The sequence below is a fragment of the Cricetulus griseus genome, chromosome 4 (genome assembly GCF_003668045.3).
Source record: "Cricetulus griseus strain 17A/GY chromosome 4, alternate assembly CriGri-PICRH-1.0, whole genome shotgun sequence".
NCBI classification, from domain to species: Eukaryota; Metazoa; Chordata; class Mammalia; order Rodentia; family Cricetidae; genus Cricetulus; species Cricetulus griseus.
Window position 1 is genome coordinate 115,134,435 of NC_048597.1, and position 15,244 is coordinate 115,149,678.

Sequence of the window (15,244 nt, forward strand, 5' to 3'; positions counted from 1 at the left end):
ACCAAATGGTCTCAGAAAATGGGTGGAAGTAATGGGTTCAATGTCCTACAGGAGCTCCTCCTTTTTACTTTGTGTTTATATGTACACGTGTGGGTGCCTGCAGAGACCAGAAGAGGGCACTGGATCCTCTGGAATGAGAGTTAACAGGTAGTTGTGAGCTGCCTATGTGGATGCTGGGAATTGAACTCTGGTCTTTTGCAAGAGCAGTAGGTGCTCCTAACCACTGAGCCATCTGCTGGCACCCTCCCTCTCTTCCCACTCCCCCCCCCCCCAGACAGGGTTTCTCTGTGGCTTTGGAGCCTATCCTGGCACTCGCTCTGTAGACCAGGCTGGCTTTGAACTCACAGAGATCCTCCTGCCTCTGCCTCCCCAGTGCCCGGCCTCCTCCCACCTTTTTGATAGAGTCTGAACAGCCCAGGCTGGCCCTGAACTAGTCATGACCTTGAACTCCTGATCCTCCAGCCTCCGTCACCTGAATGCTGCAATTCCAGATGCATCCCACCGTGTTTGCTTTATGTGATACAGAATCTCATCCAGGGGCCTTCATGTATGACAGGCAAACACAACCCACTGAGCTACATCCTCCACCTTCAACATGGCTTCAAGAGGTGTACAGCAGTGGGAGCCACTCATTCCAAAACGTCACCCTGTCTTTTCCCTGATGGGACACATGTGCCATCTTACCATGTAATATTAAATCCATTTTCTTACTATATTTATTTGTGTGTAGGTCAGAGGATGGGGATTGAACTTAGGTTTCCACGTTTGGTGGCAAGTGCCTTTACCCACTGAGCCATCTTGCCCACCCATGATTCTAGCACCCTTCAGCAAAACAAACAAATCAAACTAAGCTAGCCTTCCCAAAGACCCCAGGAAAGCACAGAGGTCTGAGATCTCAAGGGTCTCACGACAGATGTCTTCAGGGGTGGAGGGGTGTTGAAGGACATGCCTTTGAAAAACAGAGGGCAGTTTCCTGGGTTCACAGGACACCATGTCCTAGTTCCCCAAAGATGTCACAGTTTACAAGGAAGATGCTCCAAAAGGCTCCCCCGGGCCCTCTGTGTGTCGAAGTTTATGCTCAACAGTGTGACCCATTTCCAGAGACTCCAGGCGGCCCCTCCAGGATCCTACAGCACCAAACTCCAGAGACAAGCTGTTGTAAGAAACAGAAGTGGCACTTGCAGGAGCCCAGTGACCATTTATAGAGTAAGAGATCAAAACCCCGTCTGGGTGATGCCGCAGAAATGCGTAAACACAGTGTTCCCATGCAAACTGGTGCTGGACTGCAGGGTATGGACGGTAACACCAGCTGGGTGGCCAGATGCCCATAGCGACAATGCCAAACTCATGCACAGCTGTGCAAATACAGGGGCAGGAACCTACACAGAGTCCTGGCAGGGCCAGCAACAGGGTGTTGAGGTCCCTCCCCTCTTCTCTGCAGTTGACTGGGCCTATCATAAGAAATACCTGTGTATGTTAGGCTGGGACAGGCCCCTGCCGCAGCCATAGGCCAGACCAGGCTAACCACTGTGCTAAAACAGGAAGTCCCTCCAGTTTATCCTCTCAACATCTGGGGGCCACAGGCAACAGGGAGCTGAGCTGGCTGGTCTGAGGTGGTGCCCCTGCCTGCGTTGACACAGTCCACAGGGGTGGCTGGCTCAGGCCCATTTTGTGGTTAAGAGGTGAACACCTCTGCATGGGAATCTGCTGCATGTGGTATGTCCATCTCTGACCTCAGCGAGCCCATGGTGGAGGGCTCTGGGACATTTCTTCTCAACCCTGCCAAGCCTCCCACACTGGGTCATCTCTCTAGGACCAGGCAACTCTGATTCCAATAATGGTATCCGTTACCCTTGTCGAGCTGCTGTGTGCCCCTGGATCCTAAACACCCCATGATACCCTCCAGAGTTGGAGGAAAGCACCAAGATGAACCACAGGTCAGTCACCACATCCTTGTGTGTCATTATGAGCCATGTTACCCTGTGCCAGCCCTGGGCTCATCTCTGCCCTCTCCAGCAGCCTAGTCTTCATGTGTGTATGTATGTGTGTGCTCACATGCATGCATGCACGTCTTTGACGGTGTCTCACGTAGCCTCAAACTCACCATGTAGCAGAGGACAACTTCGAACTCCTGATTCTTCCTCCACCTCCCTAGAACTGGGATGACCACATCTGGTTTATGTAGTGCTGGGGTTCAAAACCCAGGGCTTCCTGCACACTAGGCAAGCTACTAACTGAGCCCCAGCCCTTTAGCTGGCTTTAGGAATTCAGTCCTGCCCTGCCAGTCACAAGGTCCAGAAATCTGAGATCTATCATGACCTCTGGGACCCCTTCCCAGGACAAAGTGTTTTCAGCTTGTCCCTGATCCAGGAAGTCCCCAGGGCCATGTGATCATGTTTCCTCCTCTGGCTTCTGATAAAATGGCATTCTCACTCCTTTATTCATCCGAGGAGTCTGGGAGTATTGGGCAGCATCTCTGCAGTCTTAGCAATCCCCACTGTGGCTCTTGTGACGCCGTGGTGGTTCTCACAAATCCAGGGTTTGTCTGACAACCCCTTAGCTACTCCTACCAGCGTAATGGCGTGACGGCTAACACCACCTGAGGGTCACTCTCCTGCAGGCTGTGCCAAACCGTGCAGGCCCCATTCACACCACCTGCAGGCTTCTCTCCTGCCCATCCAGCTGCACCTTGAGTTTATGCAACTCCTCGATCTCACGGTTGTGGCGTTCGGTCTTATGCCGCACCAGGGAGCGGTAGAAGTGGATGGTGAAGACCACGAAGATAAGACCCACGGGTACCATGATGATGGTGGACACCAGCGCGGCCTGCCAGCCCGTGTGGCTATGGGAGCCTGGCTGGCCCCTGGCATCAACCGGGAGGAACTTGATCCAGCAGAGCAGCACCACCTCAGCCAGGAAGAGCAGGATGCCCAGGACGGTTGAGAAGCCCCAGGCAAGCTCGATGTAGGGGTGCATGCGCTCATGGGGTGACTCGCTGATGGAGTTGAGGTTGTGGATGTTGCTCACAGCTTCCACGTTGGGCAGGATGCACGTGCTGATGAGCAGAGCGAACAGGTGCACTGCCACCAGCACCGTGGTGCAGGCACTGAAGGCGATGAGCAGGGGCTGTGGGTACTGGTACTGTGTCTCCAGCTGCACCTCCACCATGGCCACCTGTGGGCACAGGAGGGGTCCGGTCAGGTGGGCAGGCATGCATCCCGCCATGACCATCAGTGGAGGAACAGTGGGGTGGGGTGGGCATGCTAGGCAAGGGCTGTATTTGGGAGACACGCCTCCAGCCTTAGCCATCAGTTTCCCCCAGCGGTCCCAAAGTCTGAGTGACAGCTGACTTAATGGTGGTAGATGAAGAAAATCCACTAGGCTCACAGCCCACTTTTGGTTTTCTTTCTTCATTTATTTAATTGTTTGTTTTTCGAGACAGGGTTTCTCTGTGGCTTTGGAGCCTATCCTGGAACTTGCTCTATAGACCAGGCTGGCCTCGAACTCACAGAGATCTGCCTGCCTCTGCCTCCTGAGTGCTGGGATTAAAGGTGAGCGCCACTACTGCCTGGGTACTAGGAAGCTTCTTAAATGTATCTCCAAATTGCTTCTAGAAGTGTCTAAAGTAAATAAGTAGCTGAGGGTTGGTGGCGCACGCCTTCAATCCCAGCACTTAGGAGGCAGGGGCAAGTGGATCTTTGTGAGTTCAAGACCAGCCTGGTCTACAGAGTGAGTTCTAGGACAGCCAGGGCTACATAGACAAACCCTGTGTTGAAAAACAAACAAAAAAGTATCTACCAGGACTGGAGGATTGCACAAACACAGTAGAAATGAGTTATTACTATAAAGCATGGCCGCCATAGCCAAGCTGTGGTCACATGGTATCTGAGCCATCAGGATGACTTCCCCTCCAGGCCTGTCAATGCACTCAAGACTGCCATGAAGTAGACTGACCTCCAGAATGCACACTCCCTGTCTGATCATTCTTGGAACCTGTCTGGAAATCTCACAAGTGGCTTAAGCTTTCGTTTGGGTGAGTGTTTCATGGTGGGTGAGATGCTATAAATTCTTACAAAGTTTGGGAAGCCAAATGGTCTCAAGGCCTGGGTCCAAAACTGACAGCTGCTGATGGAGTGAGTTCCAAGCCCGTGCTGCACAAAGAAAGGGAGCCATCTGTCTGGGAGGCGTGGCTCGGGGGTACAGTGCTTGCCTGGCAGACATATACAAGTCCCTGAGCTCCATCCTCAGCAACACACATGCACACGCACACACACGCACACACACACACACACACACACACACACACACACGCACACACACACACGCACACACGCACACACACACGCACACACACACACACACACACACACACACACACACGCACACACACACACGCACACACACACACACACACACACACACACACACACACCACACACACACACACACACACACACACACACGCACACACACACACACACACACACACACACACACACACACACGCACACACATGCACTCATACACTGCCCCCTGGGGGTGGGGGTTGAGTGGTGTGCTCCTTTAATCCAAACACTGGGGGAGGAAGAGGATCTGAGTTGGAGTTCAGCCTGGTCTACACAGTGAGTTCAAGGACAGCCTGTCTACACAGTGAGGCCCTGTCTGAAAATAAAAAAGTAAAAAGGAAAGGAAATAAGCACATTGTATTAAAGTCCTGTAAAATATCTCAAGTTTCCACAACTAAAACAAACAAAAAGCAGGGCAGAAAATGCAGTTCTGCACAACTCTGGCAGCAAGAACAAGTCCCGGCTGTAAAGATAGGACTGAGGCCTCACACACTTCTTCCAAGTGAGCTTGAAAGTCAAGTCTGCTGTGGCAGCCCACACCTTTAATCCCAGCACTCAGGAGTCAGAGGCAGGCAGATCCCTGTGAGTTCAAGTCAGTCTGGTCTACACACAGTTCCAAGATAGTTAGGGCCTTGAACATTCAACCCTGCTGTTCCTTCCTTGATAGTGCTGCGATGACAGGTGTGTGACGGCATACCTGTGCATGCTGGGCAGCAGTCTACCACAGCCCCTCCCCCCACTGCCAAACCCAGGCTCTTTCTGACTATGACAGTTCCCTGTCCCTTGAAGACAGTGCCAGTCAGAGGAGTCAGGGGGCTAAAATTCAAACTCTGAATTCTAGTCACACAAATTTTGATTCATCCCGAGTATCAGGAGAGTGGTGGATCCAACTTACAGCTTGGCCATGGCCTAACACTGCATGCCTGTCCCTCCTCTTTTGCAGAGGGTCCCTTTGGACCCCCATGTCTCTACATGAACTGTAACCAGTAGGCCCTGGGAAGATTAAATTATCTTTGAATCCAAGCATGGTGGTGTAGATAGTTGCTTTAACTGCAGCAATCGAGGCTGAGGCAGGAGGATCATGAATTTGAGGCTACACATTGACAACACACTTGATAACAGCTGTCACACCAGCATGGTCTGATGGCAGGTCAAACTGAACTTAATTTGTAACTGAGGGTGACTTTGAACTTCTGATCCTCCTGTCTCTTCCTCCTGAGTTCTGGAGTTGCAGATGTGCTCCACCCGGCCTGGTGTGTGCAGGGCTGGGGCTTTGTGTATGCTAGGCAAGCACTCTATTCGCTGAGATACACCCTCGGCATGATGAAACCCCGGGGGAAATGATAACTGCACTGGGGAAATAACTAGTAGCACAGCAATGGTCTGGCATGCTCAAGGCTGTAGTTTTAGGGGATGAGAACTAGCTCAGCAGTTAAGAAAAGTGTTTGCCACACAATCATGAGAATATTTGTTTGGATCCCAACACCCATGGTAAAGCTGGACTCCAGCCTAGCAGAGCGAACTCGAGCCCTGCGTTTGGGAAAGGACTGTCTTTCTGTGCAAGTGATGGAAGACACTCTGATGCCCTTTTCTGGCCTCCTGGTGCACATGCATGTGTGCACATATTCACACACACACACAAACATATACATACAAGTAAATATTCTTAAAAGGCCTTAGGGCTGGGGCGATCCCTTAGGGGTTAAAATGATTGCCCAGGAAGCTTAAGAATTAGAGTTTGGAGCCCCAGAACCCATGTAATTGCGGGGTGGGTGTGGTGACTCACCTGCAATGCCTGGGAAGGGGAAACAGGATCTGCAGCTGGTTAGACTAACTGCCCAGCACTCGGGAGACAAAGGCAGGGGGATCTCTGTGAGTTCGAGACCAGCCTGGTCTAATGAGAGCTAGTTCTAGGACAGCCTCCAAAGCCACAGAGAAATCCGCTCCCTCCCCCCAAAAAAGACTAACTGCATTGGTGGGCTCTGGGTTTGATTGGAAGACCCCTCTGCCTCTGGGGGCTGGAGTGATAACTCGGTGGTTAAGAGCAGTGTCTGCTCTTCCAAAGGACCCAGGTTCAGTTGCCAGCACCCACATGGTGGCTTCCAACCACCTGTAACTCTACTTCCAGGGATCTGAAGCCCTCTTCCAGCCTCCTGGAGCACCAGGCACACATGTGGTGCACAGACATACTTATAGGCAAACATCCACACAAAAGCAGAGAGAGACTCTGCCTCAGTATGTGTGGTAGAGAACATGGGTAATTCTCAATCCCAGTCTTGGGCTTCTGTGTGCACATGCTCATACATACATATGCGTCCACACACAAACAAAACGTGCACGCATGCACGCACGCACGCACGCACACACACACACGCAGCCATAGACACAGAAAAGGAAAAATCAAAATGAAAAAGGCCCTAGAGAACAAGACAAGGGAGGAAATGGAAAATAAAAAGGTCTAGACCTGATCTCCAGTAACAAACAAACAACACAGAAAAAAAGAAGAAAAGAAAAGAAATAAAAGGTCCAAGTATTTCTCAGAGGCGGGTGGCTTCTGCCCACCCTGTGTGGTCTGGTCTTCTAGCTAGGAGGGCTTAACTCTCCCAGCATGTTTAACTCTTTCGCCACAGTGGCTTTCCATGTAGGATGTTTATTTTGTATTGCTCTGCCAGTTTGATAACAGAGGCTGTGGAAACAAACTACTATTTGACTTAAAGAAATAAATCACTCGTGATCCTGTGGTACCCAGCATGGAGCAGCAAGGGAGTGCCGAACCTTACGCCTGTCCTCTGGCCAATTCCCTGCCTGTGGGGTGTGGGGCAGACTTAACTGACTCTCGTCCTGGGATGACTCAGAGAGATGGCAGCAGCCAGGAGCCAGGCTAGAAGCATCGGCCACATTGTCACCAAGGGAAAGCCACATTTGGACAGCGTCTACAGCTCCAGCTGGGCTGGCTACCTGCCATAGTTCCCTGAGTCCCTATTCGAGTTCCTCAGATTCCCAGACTCATGGGTGATGCCTGAGATGAGGCAACCAAAACACAAACTTTTCCAGTAAACCGTATTCACTGAAGCTGTTTTGTTTATTTATTTTGTTTTTTGAGAATGGGTTTCTCAATGTAGCTCTGGCTATCAGGGAACTTGCTCTGTAGACCAGGCTGGCCTCAAACTCACAGAGATCTGCTTGCCTCTGCCTCCTGAGTGCTGGGATTAAAGGCATGTGCCACCACTGGACTGTGTTTGCCTCTTAAGTGTTGGTTATTTTATTTGTTTGTTCATTTTGTATGTGTGCTCATGTGGGTGTTCATGTGGAGGCCACAAATAAACTTTGGGATTTTTTCCTCAGGTGCTATCTACCCTGCTGTGTGTGTATGAGTGCGTGTGTGTGGTGTATGTGAGTTATGCATGTTTGTGTTTGTACACATGTATGTGTGTGTGTGTGTGTGTGTGTGTGTGTGCATGCATGAGGAGGCATGAGGTTGACATTAGGAATCACCTCAACCACTCTTCCAAATTCTTCATTGAGGCCGGGGCTCTCAGCCAAACCCAGAGTTTACCAACAAGCCTAGTCCTGCTGCCAGTTTGCTCGGAGGCTCTCCTTCGTCCCGGCCTCCTAAGACTGGAATTACTGACAGCCACCATGCTTGCCCACATTTACATGGGGTTCTGGGATCTGAACCCTGGTCCTCAAGCTTGTTCTACAAATGCTGTTAACTATTCAGCCACCTCCCAGCTCTCTGCTTTTTAATTTATTTAGTGTGTATGTGTGTGTGTGTGTGTGTGTGTGTGTGTGTGTGTGTGTGTGTGTGGGTACACATGTGCTGTGGAGGTCAGAGGATGACTTTCCACTCTGATCTCTCCTTCCACTGTGAATTCTAGGGACTGAACTCAGGTCCTCATATTTGTGTGGTTAGTACCGCTAAGCTGTCTCCATCTTCTTCCCAGTGCTGGGTTTATAGTCAGGGCTTGGAGAAGAAGTGCTCCCTGGAGCACTGAAAGACCTCAGTAAACTCATTTGCTGGGACTATGTTTGCCCAGCCCCCCACCCTTGCACTCACCATGGCGAAGCCAGAGAGCAGGGCGGAGGTCCGGCTGGAGGCTTTTAGCTTGGCCCTGCTCAGGTACAGCTTTCTCCAGGACAGGGCCTGCACTGAGTGGTGGTTGGAAGTGACCAGTTCCAGGTAGCTTCGTCGGACCCAGTCTCGGTAATCCATGCCCTTGTGGCCCGGTTCGGGGCAGGCAGGGGTGGAAGGGTCCATGGGCACGTTGAGCTCTGCACTCATGGTGGGAACCAGGCTGGGGGAGGGAGAGAGACAACATGTTGGAGCATCGTAGATGATTCTTGTGCAAAAACCAGGGTCTGAGGCCTTTGGTGGTCTTTGTTTTTTTTAATGTGTATTACCATGCCTTTATGTGTGTGCCTGTGTGAGTGTGTGTGCCTGTGTGTGGTGGCACATGTGCCTGTACACGTGTGGAGGCCAGAAGAGGGCACGGGGTGTCCTTCTCTATCACTCTGCCTATTCTTTGGAGGGTCTCTTTTTGAATTAAGGGTTCACCTTCTCCTGCTAAGCTGGAACCCGGCAATCACCAGTGTTCCTTCTGGCTCTGCCCTCCTCAAAGCTGTGGTCACAGACACATACAGGATGCCCAGCTTGTTAGGTCGGTGCTGGGATCTGAACTCCACTCCTCATGATTGAGCAGCAAGCATTCTTAATGGCTGGGACCTCTCACCAGCCCCATGCTTTGTTTTTAATTGTATCTACCTTTTTAAGGGGAAAAAAGAGGTTTATTCATTAGCTGGGTGTTGGTGGCACACACCTTTATACTCCCAGCACTCGGGAGGCAGAGGCAGGCGGATCACAGAGTTCGAGGCCAGCCTGGTCTATAGAGCTAGTTCTAGTATAGCCAGGGCTACACAGAGAAACCATATCTCAACAAAACAAAACAAAACAAAACAAAAAACAAAAATCCAAGCCTACAAACCTACAAGTGTGTGCATATGTGTGCTTGTGTATTTATTAGTGTGTGTACAAGCAAATTTGAGTAGTACATGCATACGAAAGCCAGGATTGACACTGGGTGTCTTCAATTACTCTTACACTTTTTTTTCGGGGGGGGGGGAGGCCCACTTACTGTATCTAGAGTTCACCAGTGTGGCTAAAGTGGCTGTCCACCTGGCCTGGGGACCCCCTGCCTCCACCTCCCCAGCACAGGGTTACAGTGCATGCTGCCTTGCACAGCTTTACATGGGTGAACTAGACTCGGGCACTCATGCTTACATGGCAAGCACTGTGTGACTGAGCCATGTCCCCAGCCCAGCGCTCTATTATAAGATAATGACTCGCTATGTAGGCTAGGCTAGCCCCAGACTCACGGTCCTGTCTCAGCATTTTGAGTGCGGAATCCTAGGTCCACAGCACTGTGCTTGGCTTTCAAGTCCAAATGTAGAGGCATGAGGTCTAAAGGTAGCTTGGGTGTGGGGTCTCTAAGGCAGTCTGCAAGATAGAACACAGGGCCCTCTGCACAAGACAAGGGTCAGCATGCAATGGCCAAGCTGTTGCTCTGTAAAGCTGATCCACCTCTTTCCTGATACTCAGGAGAGCAACTATTTGTGTGACTAGAATTCAGAGTTTGGCAGAAAGCGCCCTCTGACTCCCCTGACTGGCACTGTGTTCAAGGACCGGGGAACTGTCACAGTCAGAAAGAGCCAGGGGTGGCGGTGGGGAAGGGGCTCTGTGGTAGACTGCAGCCCAGAATCCACATGGATTAGTGGTAGATCCTAAACAAGTGCCCTCCCCAAGCCACACCCCAGCCCCTCACTGGGGGATTCTAGGCAGGGGCTCTATCACTGAGCCACACCCCAGCCCCTCACTGGGGGATTCTAGGCAGGGGCTCTATCACTGAGTCACAACCCAGCCCCCCCCCCCACTGGGGGATTCTAAGCAAGCATGAGCTATACTTTCTACTCAAACTCTCCTCTCTGACTTTGTCTCACACGAGCATTTGCTAGCATGTGTGTCTGTGCATCATATGCATACATGGTACCCACGGAAGCCAGAAGAGGACAGATGGCTGTGAGCTGCCATGTGGGTGCTGAGAATCAAACCAGATCCTCTGGAAGAGCAGCCAGTGCTCTTTCCTGAACCATCTCTCCAGTCCCTTCTGCTCTCTTTTTTACTTTTTATTTTCAGACAGTTTTGCTAAGCTACTCAGGTTGATTCTGCTGCCTCAGCTTCTGTAGCACATGGGATCGCAGGCCTTCCCACTACTTGCTGGATGCTTGAACACAGTGTCCCTGAAGACCCAAAGCTGCCTGCAGTGAGAGTGTGGGGCATTTCTCAGCAGCTACCAGCTTCTCAAATCTAATCTTAAACACAATAAATCACCTCCAAAACCTATAGTTACTTTCTAAATTGAGTCACACCCAGGCTGCAATGGGAACCTTTAGCAAAAGGAAAAATCAGAGTGAGCTGAGGCAGGAGGATATAACGTTGACAGCCATGCTGTGCTATGAGATGTGGTTGTGTGTGTGCGTGCACATGTGTGTATGTGTGTGTGCATGTATGGGTGTGTGCATGTATGTGTATGCACATGTATGTATGTGTGTGTGCATGTATGTGCATGCACATGTGTGTATGTGTGTGCATGTGTGTGTGCACATGTGTGTATGTGTGTATGTGTGCAAGTATGTGTATGCACATGTGTGTATGTGTGTGTATGTGTGTGCATGTGTGTGCACATGTGTGTATGTGTGTGTGCATGTATGTGTATGCACATGTGTATATGTGTGTGTATGTGTGTGTGTGCGTGTGTGTGTGTGTGTGTGTGTGTGTATGCACATGTGTGTATGTGTGTGTACATGTATGTGTATGTGCATGTGTGTATGTGTGTGTGCATGTGTGTATGCACATGTGTGTATGTGTGTGCGTGCGTGTGTGTGTGTGTGTGTGTGTATGCACATGTGTGTATGTGTGTGTGCATGTGTGTATGCACATGTGTATGTGTGTGTGCATGTGTGTATGCACATGTGTGTATGTGTGTGGCTGCAGGAGGGTGTAAAGTGTCTTCCTCTATTGTTTTTCACCTTAATTTTTGAGACAGACTCAAGTTCCTAGGATACTCCCGTCTCTGCCCACACAGCTGGGATTACAGGCAGTGCTCATGTCCAGATTTTAAAAGGCCCTGGGGATTTGAATATAGGTCTTCTTGCTTTTGTAGCAAGTGCTCTTATTAACTTAACTATCTCTTTAGCTCCTGAACTGGGCTGTATGGGAAACTCTGTATCAAAGTGACACAGTGAGGGCCAGAGACACTGCTCTGCAGCCTTGCCACCAATCCCCATGACCTGAGTTGGATCCCTGGAGTCTACACTGTGGAAGGAGAGAATGGACTCCCACAGGTTGTCCTCTGACCTCCACACATGCACTATGGAATATGTAATTTTACACCTCCACAGAAGAAAGAAGTGTAAAAGAATTGTGGTTTAAGAGGAGCCCAGCCAGGGCTACATATAGAGACCCTGTCTCAAAATAAAAAGTGGAAGGAAAGGGGTGGAAGAAGGAAGGGGTGGAAAAGAGAGAGGGAGAATCCATCAACTAACATAACTAACATTTATGTTGAGACAGGGTCTCTCTATGTTCCCATCTGTCCTGGAACTCACTAGGTAGCCCAGGCTAGCTCCAAACTCACAGGGAGATCTGCCTGCCTGTCTCCTGAGGGCTGGGATTAAAGGTGTGCACCACCACACTCTGCAGGCTTTATAGAGACACACAAATTAAAGATATCTGGGCTCACTCCTAGTAGACTTTGGATCTGACGAAGCTCAGGTGTGATCTGTTAAGATGCATGACAGGCCGGAGAGATGGTGCAGTGGTTAAGAGCACATACCGCTCTTCCTGGGGACCTGAGTTTGACTCCTAGCATTCACATCTGGTGGCTTACAACTACTTTTAAGCCCAGGGGTATCTGACCTCTGTGGGCACCTGCATCCCATGTGCATACCCCCCCAACAGATACATAATTAAAATAATAATCTTTTTAAAAAGATGCATGATTCTAACCTCAAATCCCCACTAATTCTAAATAAGTATTGGCAGTCTATTCTCTTTCACTCAGGGTAGCCTATGGCAGCACACTCCAGGTGGTTAATCTCTTCAGGACGAGCCTGAAGGGCAAAGGCACCTTGTGGCTGGGTTAGCATCAGACAACTCTGGTGTTCAGAGCCACCAGGCCCCACAAAACCCTACCTAAGGCCATGAGAACACAGCCAGGCAGGCTGTGGTACAGGCTTGTCATCCCAGCACTGTAGAGACTGAGTCAGGGAGAGTGAGAGCTTCAGGTCAGTGTGGGCTGCAGAGTGAGACTCGTGTGTGTGTGTGTGTGTGTGTGTGTGTGTGTGTGTGTGTGTCTGTTCGTGCACGTGCGTGCGCAGAGAGAGGGGGAGGAAGGAGAGACAGAAGAAGGGAGAAGGAAAGAGAAAGAATACACACCAGTGAGATGGCTCAGTGGGGCCCACACAGTGGAAGGAGAGCTGACTCCTGCAATTGTCCTTGGAGCCTGACAGGGATGCTATGGCATAAACCAAAATAAATAAAATATGATTTAAGAGAGGGAAGACAGTGAAAGAGAGACAGAGAGACAAGAAACAACACATTAGGACAGGGGCCCATGAGATGCTGGGGTGTTTGTGAGGGTCATCTGTGAAGGAAGTGCCCCCCCCATGTCAGTACCTAGGAGGACCACAGGGAAGACAGTAGTTGGTGAGGGCCCCTTTGTCTTGCCTTCCTGCTTGTTCTTTTGTTCTTAGGGAAGTCGAAGAGCCTCAGCTATTATTTGCCGACCAAAAGGGTCCCCAGGAAACAGTTCTGTGTTCTTGTCCCTCTAGGGAACCAGCAAATGACAATACCTTTACTTGCCCTCTCTTCCTCTCTTCCTCTCTTCCTCTCTCTCTCTCTCTCTCTCTCTCTCTCTCTCTCTCTCTCTCTCTCTCTCTGTGTGTGTGTGTGTGTGTGTGTGTGTGTAAGAGACTAACTCTGGCTAGCCTAGCCTAGTCCTTACTATGTAGACCACAAAGATCTGCCTATCTCTGCCCCTGAGTGCTGGGATGACAGTCTGGTGCCACCACACCTGGCTTCTGGACCTGTTTATAGGAATGACAACTTGAAGACTAGGATCACATGTCACCCACACCTGCAGCTAGCAGAATTGTGACCAATTTCCTCCTCAAGGGATGGCTCCTCTTTTGGAGGAGATTCAGATAAATACTCACCACTCCATGGGTTAGCTCCAAATGACTGAACATGTCACAATTTGGAAATGAACTCCCCTCCCCCACCCTACACCGATACAGCACAGAATGAAGCCTGAAGTCTGGGGGAAATAGTACAGAGAGAGTTGTGAAAAGCAACCTTTGCTCTGAGTACCTACAGATGCTCACACAACTGTTCTTATGCATCAGAGATGAAGGAGAGCCTGGCATGTGGCTCAACGGTAGAGCACCTGCCTAGCATCCTCCAGTGAGGGCCGGTGGTGTGGCTCAGCGGTAGAGCCCCTGCCTAGCATCCTCCAGTGAGGGCCGGCGGTGTGGCTCAGAGGTAAAAGGCTTTACCTGCCTTAGGTGGGATCCCCAGCATGGTGTAAAACTGGGCAGAATGGTGCACACCTGAAATCCCAGCACTGGGAAGATAGAGGCAGGGAGATTAGGAGTTCAAGGCCATATTCTGCTATAACTTCAAGCTCAGTCTGGGCTGTAGGAGGTTCTGTCTCAAAATAAAAAAACTGCAAAACAAAGCTCAAGCAAACTAAAATTATGGGGATCCAAGGAAGCCTTGAATGAACATGTGATGAAGTCCTGGGTGAACACATTTTATCGACAAGGGCCAAGGCCTCAGAGCCGTGGGAATTGGCAAAGCCTTCCTCCAGGTGAAGCTCAGAGGCATGGTAAGGCTTCCCTCTGGTATAAGTAGTGTTTATAAATGGTTGACTAGTGTGCAAAAAACTGGCAACTGTAGCTTCCTCCTCCAGGATGACTGCAACTTGGGAGGTGGCCAGGTGACCCCAATCCCTCAACACCCTTGGTAGGATGCAGTGTCAGAGGACTCAAAGGCTGGGGCTGCCAGCCACTTCCCAGGTCCTGCAGCTTCAGGAACTTCCCTAAGGTAGGGGACAGAGATACACGCAGTTGCAGCCCTAAGGAGACATCTTACTAAGACCAACCCCTCTCCTTGTACTATACATAATAAACTCACTGAGGTTTCAGGTTGCTGTGTAGCTGACACTGCTTCGTCAGAGTAAGCATGGCCCGACTAATCCTAGCTTTTCTGTTCCTGTGTCTATGTGTCTGTCTTTTCTTCATTCCCTTGTTGCTCTAGTCAGGTTTGCAGGACCAGCCCATGTAGGATGAGGTGAAAAACCAAGCCAAACAGAAACCCCACAAGAAAACGAATCTCTACCTTCAAAGATTCAAAGAACTCACTGCCCAGTAGGGAAGCCAGACAAACAGAAAACGCTCTTACCCAGTTAGCTACCTGCTTAGTGGTCAGCTGCCTGTCACATGCAGACCCACGTTAGGGCATACAGACATGGGTAGAAAAGACAATGTGGTGTGGACAGACCCTCTGGGCACTGGAGAGATGGCTCAGGGCATAAAAGCATATACTGCTCTTCCTGAGGACCAGGGTTAGCTTTCCAGCTCTGAGTCAGATAGCTCACAGCTACCTGTAAATCCAGCTCCAGGAGATCTGATGCCCTCTAGTGGCCTCCACAGGTACCTTCACTCATGTGCACATGCCCCCACACAGACACACACATATAAGCAAACATAAAAATAAAATCTCAAGCAAACAAACAAAACCAAAAACAAACCCTCCACCCAGGACAAGATGCTGCCCACATGGAAGG

At 50.3% G+C, this 15,244-nt stretch overlaps 1 protein-coding gene across 1 annotated transcript; it reads right to left on the reverse strand.

The window, feature by feature from the left end:
* Positions 1–323: 323 nt before the first annotated feature.
* On the reverse strand, positions 324–9,123 carry Orai2 (ORAI calcium release-activated calcium modulator 2). The gene is made up of 2 exons (XM_035443395.1): positions 8,404–9,123; positions 324–3,174 (listed from the first exon to the last, which is right to left on the reverse strand). The coding sequence occupies exons 1-2, from the start codon at positions 8,626–8,628 to the stop codon at positions 2,647–2,649; spliced, it is 753 nt and encodes a 250-aa protein (XP_035299286.1). The 5' UTR covers positions 8,629–9,123; the 3' UTR covers positions 324–2,646.
* Positions 9,124–15,244: the final 6,121 nt, after the last annotated feature.

Bases quoted from the DNA above. Each gene is read 5' to 3' on its own strand.
- Orai2 (XM_035443395.1), bottom strand. From the start codon at position 8,628: ATGAGTGCAGAGCTCAACGTGCCCATGGACCCTTCCACCCCTGCCTGC. The intron at 3,175-8,403 runs GTGAGTGCAAGG...CTGTGCCCACAG, and splicing joins TGCTCTCTGGCTTCGCCATG to GTGGCCATGGTGGAGGTGCA.